Source organism: Pteropus vampyrus, unplaced genomic scaffold, assembly GCF_000151845.1.
Source record: "Pteropus vampyrus isolate Shadow unplaced genomic scaffold, Pvam_2.0 Scaffold1193, whole genome shotgun sequence".
Lineage (NCBI taxonomy): Eukaryota > Metazoa > Chordata > Mammalia > Chiroptera > Pteropodidae > Pteropus > Pteropus vampyrus.
Genome location: NW_011889974.1, coordinates 1,587 through 9,001, shown reverse-complemented (window position 1 = coordinate 9,001; position 7,415 = coordinate 1,587). Strand labels below are relative to the sequence as shown.

Genomic DNA, 7,415 nt, shown 5'->3' with positions numbered 1-7,415 from the left:
TTTACCTTCACTATAACCTTATTAATTTGTGATGACGCACAGTCTTCTTTACAGCTGCATCTCGTGGTTAATCCACTTGAAATCTGCCCTGTGCCATCAAGTCTACCGACCACAAGGTGTTTTCGATCCTCTGTGTCAGTCACCTCAGAGCCTCTCGGGTCCCCCTTCACCTGTGTCTCCCCACTTCCTTTCAGTGGTATCTTTGAAAAACACCTCTTGGATTTTTAAGCAAAATGTGACTCTCCGTTGATACAGTAACACCACATTTGAAAACTCAAAAAGAAGAAACTTTTTATTATGGAAAACTTCAAACACTCTCTGAAAGAGACGGCAGCATGGTGAGTGCCAAAGGCACTTGTCGCCCACCCGGACACCGCCAGCTCACGGCCAGTCCTCTCCAAAGGGCGCGTGCTTCTGAGCACCCCACCACGAGGAGCAGACCACTGCTGTGCTGAGAAAGTTCAAAGCGGTCACCCCAAGGAGGACCTGAACTAGGGACATGTAACCTCATCAGCAGTAGATGACGAGTTCCTAATGAGGGTCTGAGTAGCATCCGAGAGGCCGAGCCCTTCCCGCCAGGCGGGCCGCCCTAGAGCCCACGGTGAGGACGGAGACGTGGTTCACATGGAATCGGCTGGAGAAGTCGAAAGCCTGGGGAAGTCTATAAATTCTTTCCCGGATTCAACTGGCCTTTAGCTGCCCGATTCATAGAAAAGTAAAGGAAATTGGTTTCGAACCCATTGCTACAAAACAGCACATCTTACTTTTCTTCTCCACAACTATTAAGGTCATGATTATTAGTGGCAGCTACGACCACTTCCAAAAAGGAATGTCACTCTAACTGCGATCACTGAAAACCTGACGTGTTTCCTTATTGATTCTCCCGTCTAAAAACCACAGCCTTGAATTCAAGAACTCTGGTCCCTGCTACTAGATATGTTTTAGCTAAAGCGCCGTAAGTTTACTTACGGGACCTCGTTTTTTCCACTTTTTAAAATTAATACATGCGTGTTTAAAAACAATTAAAAATTTACAGAAAGAAAAAATTATCCCACCGGTGAAAGGGAATCACTTTTAACATTTTGGTGCTATGTGCTATGTTTCAGTTAAATTGTAACCAACTACAGATACGAGCATGCGGCCGGCCCGGCTGCCCCCCACCCCCGCCCCCGGCAGCACCGCCGGCTCGGGGGACGGCACTCGGTTCTTTCACATACGTTAAACCGTCCAGCAAAACTGTAATCGCGATGTCAACACCGCCATGACTAATCTGCTGAAGTTCAGAACATAAAAAATATTTTTACTGGTCTCTCAGTCACTGACACCACCTTTTTTATGAATATACAATCCCTGGGCTTCTCCTGGAACCAGCAAAACGACTTCCAAAAGTACTTACTGTTGGGATGGAACATCTCACAGGTAAACCTCATCTTCGGGGGGCTTAACGGGTAATCGAGGGGGAAACTCAGGATGGCAGGAAAAACACCAAACTCAAAGCAGGTGTCTTCTGGGCCCCTAGAAGACATAAAACAGACAGCCCTTCACTGGAGGTTTGCCGCTGCCCGCCACGCCTTAGAAACGAGTCAAGGGAGTTGTTACCGCTTTCCAGGTGCACGTGGGAAGAGGCCACGCACCAGTGACGAAGCCGTGCTTTTCTCCCACTGTCCCGCCCCAACCTGGTTTAGATCCTAGGGACGGGCAGAGATGGAATGACAGGCGCAGTCTTCGCACTAATAAAGGCAGAGTGGGCCGCAGAGCCTCGCGACCCTGATGGGATCAGAGAAACGGACTGAGGTCGACACCGCACGACCCGACGGCTCCGCTTTCCGTGCGCGTGGACGTCACGTCCTGGGATAGATACGCATCGCGGCACGCGTCGCAGCGAGACTGCTGCGCGAACAAAGGAGGGGCTGACAGATGTCGTTCCAAAGGCTGTTTTTAATTTTTAAACGTGCCTCCGAAGTGACATTTGTGACCCTCCAGAAACAGGTGAGGAGCACACGTGTGCTCCCTGCCAGGCTCCCCCCAGAAGGCCGGGAGTCCACACGCGCCCGGGCCCCATGCCACATCCTGTGACGACGTGGTCACCTACGCACTCACTGTCCCCCGCACGTGCATGCCTGCCTGCCTGCCTGGGTTGACCAACTCCTCATGTGGAAAGTTGTGGAAATGGACTAAACCACTTCAAAAGTCACATTTTACAAGTCTATATGCATAAATTCACAATGTCCTGACCAGCATGCAAGACATCAGGACAGCAGGAGACGAAGACGGGGCCACCAGCTGGCATCTTAACGAAGACGAGCTCATCTACCTGCACAATGTCACCTAGAAAATGTGCACCCAAGTCATTTTAACAGATCACAGAACACTTTTCCTGCGTATACTTTCCAAAGAAAACAGAACGGCTGAGTGATAGCTACTGGGGGCATGACCCACCAACTCAGTACGTAAGGAAGGAGACCCCACGCCATCCCAGCGAACTGAGAGGGACACCCCTCTCAAAACACCGTCTCTAAGCGATGACCTAACACAGCGCAGTGAGCACCATCACAGGGGCCAAGGCCTCAGCCGCCACAGAAGCAGCTCAACACAGACCCGCCACCTCTCTAAATAAATACAGGGGAAAATTAAAATATATTTCTTCTGAAACAATCTATGTACCTTTTTAGTTGTTTTTTAAAAAATACAGCTTTATCTTAAATCTTAACAAAAGTATTTTGATTCACTGAAATTTTTAAAGTATAGATTTGCAAACATCAGAAACATTTATCTCCACAATTAAAGGAAAAAGACAAAAAAAAATCAGAAAGAAACTGAACAGAGCTTCGTTTTCATCCGGTGCTGACGAGGCTTTCAACGGCACCGCTGCAGAGGTCACGGCTGTGTCACGGGCCGAAGCCTGGGCTGCGCTAAAATGGTCACAACGGGAACAAGATGAGAAGTGTCCCGTGGAACCAAATTTTTTCAATTTAAGAGACAAATGTTGATTCTGAAAACTGTCCTCGCTACTCCGGGGGGAAGCCACAGTGAATAGCTACTTTGTTCTGGGCATGACAGTGCCCAGAGCGCTGGCCTGAATCCAGGACAGGAAAGCCACCAGAGGGGCGTGGGGCGGGCTCCTGCAGGAGGGGGCGTCCAGCCTGAGGCCGGGGCTGCAGGCCGCACAGGGATGAGTACCACCAGCACCGGGCAGCCCGAGGCCTGCCCTGCTGCTCCCGAAGGCGCCTGGGCCAAGACCACACACAAGGCTCCCACCAGCCCGCGCAGGGGGCGCCGCTCCGGGGGACTCCATGCGTCTGCGGACGGCAGGTGTCAGGGGCGCTGCTCCCACCCCAGCAGAGCTAGCTGTCCAACCAGGCACGACACGGCCGGTCCAAGGTCCAGGGTCGACGCGGCGGTAACGGCACGGCCGGCCCACACCGCACACTCGGGAGGCGGGGCGGACGGCGACACCACCTCTAAAGCCGCCCTGTCACTCAGTCGGGAACACTTCCAGGGCCTGCACTCCTGGCACCTCTGAGTGGGACGAGAAAACAAGGCCTGGGTGATGTTTCTGGAATGAGCCAAATGGAATTTGCTCAAAACTTGGATAACAGTCCTTTGTTTCTCATAATAGGGCTTTCTTCAAAAAATAAAAAATAAAAAGCCCACTGGGCCGTGCGCAGCCTCAGAGACAAGACCAAACATTCCCTCAAGAGCTCCCACACCCTAAATATCAAAGCTATTTCTCGACGCTCTGGTCGGCTACTGGTGTGACACCACTTTCTCTTCCAGAAGGCCGAGTCGCCTGGGGCCAGCGCGCAGGCCGCCCGCCCGCGCGTGCCCGCTGACCCGATGGGAGCGCTATGGAGTGAAGTCCTGGACGAGACGGGGGGTGAACTAGCACTGCTTGTGGACAAGCTTCAGTGCCACGCTCTGGCCGATGAGGCAGGGACGCCGCACGTCTCCCCTGAGGAAGGCCTCACCTCAAAATCCTCAGAAAAGTAGGAAGTACAAAAGGAAACAGAACACAGTTGTGCGAGGCAAATATAAATTCTTCAAAGCCTGAAAATTCCTTTCCACCTTACTGATTAAGAAGTGGCCTACGCTGTCTCAGAGCCGAGTGTCAGGGTGACGCCAGACGGTCGCCTGACGGGGGCACAGATGCAGAGCGGGGAGCAACAGGGTCCAGGCCGGCCCTGTTTGCAGAGCCCACCCTGGGCCCAAGCCAGCACCGGGGACCCATCCGGCCACTGGCAGAGCCGCTGCAATCGGGGCAAAGTCGTGCGGTCTTCCCGCTCACACCCAAGGGAAAAGCGTCCCCGGGGCAGGTCACCCCCAACGCGGGCGGAGATTCCAAGCGGCCAGAGCGCACCCCAGAGGGACGGGACGGCGGCGGGGCGCTTCGGCGGGCAGGGCGAGCCAGGCCGGGAGTCACCCGCCCGCGCACACTCCAGCTGCGGCAGGCGGTGAGGAGGCCGCTTTTGCTGGTCTCTCGCTCAAGCCCGTCACTGCGCACAAAGCGCCTCAAACACACATGACAAGAGTTTGACGACGGCGACTGAACTCGTCGTGAGTGCTTAGGCTTGAAATGGGTGACTAAGGGACGGTCATCCTCCCAGGACACAGCCACCTGGAACGTAAGAAAAAAAGGCGCGCCGCCCGCAGAGACCCCACTCCCGGGAGGGGTCCCGCCCCCTTGAGCTGCGCCCCGCCACAGCGGCCGGCAGGGGGCGCCAGGGAACCTCTGCTGCCTGGCAGGGCCACGCCCCCCCTCCCCCGCACCCCGGCCCAACGCCGGCGGCCTTCTAGAAGGCCCAGGTCAGCAGCCCCTGCGGAGCCTTTCCGCCCCCTGGTCCTTGGGCCTCGGCCACCCGGAGGCCAGCGTGCTGCCGGGAGACTGCCAGAGGCCACCCGGCACACCCCTGGGGATAGACGCCACCGGCTGCCGGGAGTGGTGACCTACCGGAAGTGCCCCCCTACCCGGCAGGGCCCGGCCTCACACAGCTCTCCAGGGGAAACCCGGATACCCTTTAGTTGGGCTTTTTCCTTTCGTTGCTCTGGGCACCAGGAGACTGATGTACAGACCCAATGCCGGCCATGGGCAGAAAAGGGCAGTGAGTGCTTAGGCTTGAAATCAAGGTGGCAGCAAACAGGCATTCTTCCATAATCACACACACGACTGACCTGTCCAAGAGGCCAGAGTGATGCCTTAATTTTCCTGCAATATAGACATTTCTGAAAACTTCGCAAATACATTGGCACTGTATTTAAGGCCCATTTTACAAATAAGCTCATCGATTACAAGAACTTCACAGTGAATCCTGGACAACAGCTTTTACTACAACAGAAACTTCAACTTTATTCAACTGAAAAGTATGTGCATGTTGGAAAACATTCCAGTACGTAAGGATAGAAAGTAAAAAGCACACACCTCTCATCCCAAAGGTAGCCCGTAAGCTTGGTTATTCTCCCAAATTCATACCTTTACCCACCAAATTGGATTTTTCTAATTAAAAATGTATCATAGCGTCGCTGAGAGGAATTTTTAAAGACCCAAATAGAGAGGTCCTCCACGCATGCGGACTGGAACACGCCTCAGGTGGACGGAATCAGCCAACGTGGTCCCTGTGAAAACCCCGGCCGCCGCTTTGTAGAAATTCACGAGCTGATCCAAACGCAGGGGCCCCAGAATAGGGAAAACACTCTTAAAAAGGGGGAACACTGTGGCACTGGTCTGAGGACGGGCATGGCTCAGTGGAGCAGAACTCAAGAGTCCAAAAATAAACCCTCACGTTTACGCTCAATTGATTTTTGATGCCAAGACAATTCGGTGCCAAAAAGATTTTATTTTCAGTAAATGATGCCAGGACGACTGGACATCCCAAGCACATCCCGCCTCACGCCGTACCCCAACACTCACCCAAATGGGTCAAACACCTAAACGTAAGAGCTGCACGCACAACCCCTAAGGGAGACCTGTGGGACTCTGGCTCGCGGGACAGTAAGAGCATGATCCATAGAAGCCAAAACCTGCCAGGCTGCACTTCAACTTCTGAGCTTCAAAAGACGCCATTGAGAAAATGAAAAGAAACCTGCAGACTGAAAACAAGTATTTGGAAATCACATATCTGATAAAGAACTTGTTTCCACAACACGCAAAGGCTCTAATGACGCAACGGTAAGAGGATATCCCAATGTGAAAATGGACGACCGTTCTGAAGGTCACCAAGGAAGGCCTACGAGTGGCCAGCGAGCCTTGGGAAGACGCTCAACACCGCTCAGCCACCAGGGAATGCAGACCAAAGCCCACCAGGACGGCGGGGACCAGACGCCGGCGTGGGTGACGGGGCAGAGGCAGGGGCCTCGGGGGCCGTCGGCGGGAACGTGGACGGTGACGGGGCTGCGGTGCGAACGGCTGTCAGCTTAGAATGCACAACAGAGACGGACCCTGCGCCAGCCCCTCCGGCCCTCCGTGCCCGCCGGGAGACGTGGGAATGTGTGTCCACACGGACCGTGTGCGAGCGGCCGCCTGGCCCGGATCGGCACCGAAGAGGAGGAAACGCCGCCCGGCCAGGCGGGGCAGCCCGACGCGCCGCGCCCAGAAGCCGCCCCCGAGAGCAGGTGTTTCCTGACGCCATTGGCAGGGAAGGCGCAGAACAGGCAGAGCCATAAGGCAGGGGACGGCAGGGCTGCCTGCGGCCCAGCGGGGCGCGGCCTGACACCAGACTGTGCGATGGCCCAAGACTCTGCCCGGTCGCTGAGATGCTCGCCCCGCGCGCCTAGCCGGGGCACTTTTGCTCCCTGCGAGACCCCGGTAAAGCTGTGCCGCCCCGTGCGCCCCAGGCCTTCTCCGCCTGCCAGACAGTCCCACGGCGTCCACAGGGTCCCACTAGATGCCGGTGTGGAGCAACCCTGCTCCCCAGAGTGACAACCGAAAATGTTTCCAGACGTGGCCAAACGTCCCGGGGGCAAGACCAGCCCCGGCAGACAGCACTGGTTTAGACCTGCTGCCCCATAATTCGCTGCTTCTGCTCCATAACCTCGTGGCCACCTCCCTGTGCCAGCAAGGAGACTGCCTGGACCTCCTCAGAGCTACGCGGACGGATGGATGGATGTCCTGTAAGTCAGGGGTCTCCAGCCCCTGGGTACCGGTCGTGGCCTGTCAGGAACTGGGCCACACCACAGCAGGAGGTGAGTGGCGGGCGGGCCAGCGAAGCTCCGTCTGTGTCTGCAGCCAGCCGCTCCCCAGCGCCGGCACCACCGCCTCAGCTCCGCCCCACATCCTCAGGCATTAGAGTCCCATAGGAACACTGGGTCCCTGGGGCCACAAAGGCTGCGGACCGCTGCCATAAGTTAGTTATACTGGACGATGACGCGTCCACGCTTTATCACTGTGGCAATGCGACAGTGACCATCCTCGTACTGACATC

At 55.5% G+C, this 7,415-nt stretch overlaps 1 protein-coding gene across 2 annotated transcripts in view; it reads right to left on the bottom strand.

Moving 5' to 3' along the window:
• Nucleotides 1-1,546, bottom strand: part of LOC105310140 (ubiquitin-conjugating enzyme E2 G2) — a 6,131-nt gene extending 4,585 nt beyond the window's left edge. The window contains exon 1 of one of the 2 annotated variants that reach the window (XM_023526591.1): nt 1,397-1,546. In XM_023526591.1, the coding sequence (XP_023382359.1) occupies nt 1,397-1,526 (130 nt within the window). In that variant the 5' untranslated portion in view covers nt 1,527-1,546. The remainder of the gene's footprint in view (nt 1-1,396) is intronic. The other variant, XM_023526592.1, reaches the window with a different exon arrangement.
• Nucleotides 1,547-7,415: the final 5,869 nt, after the last annotated feature.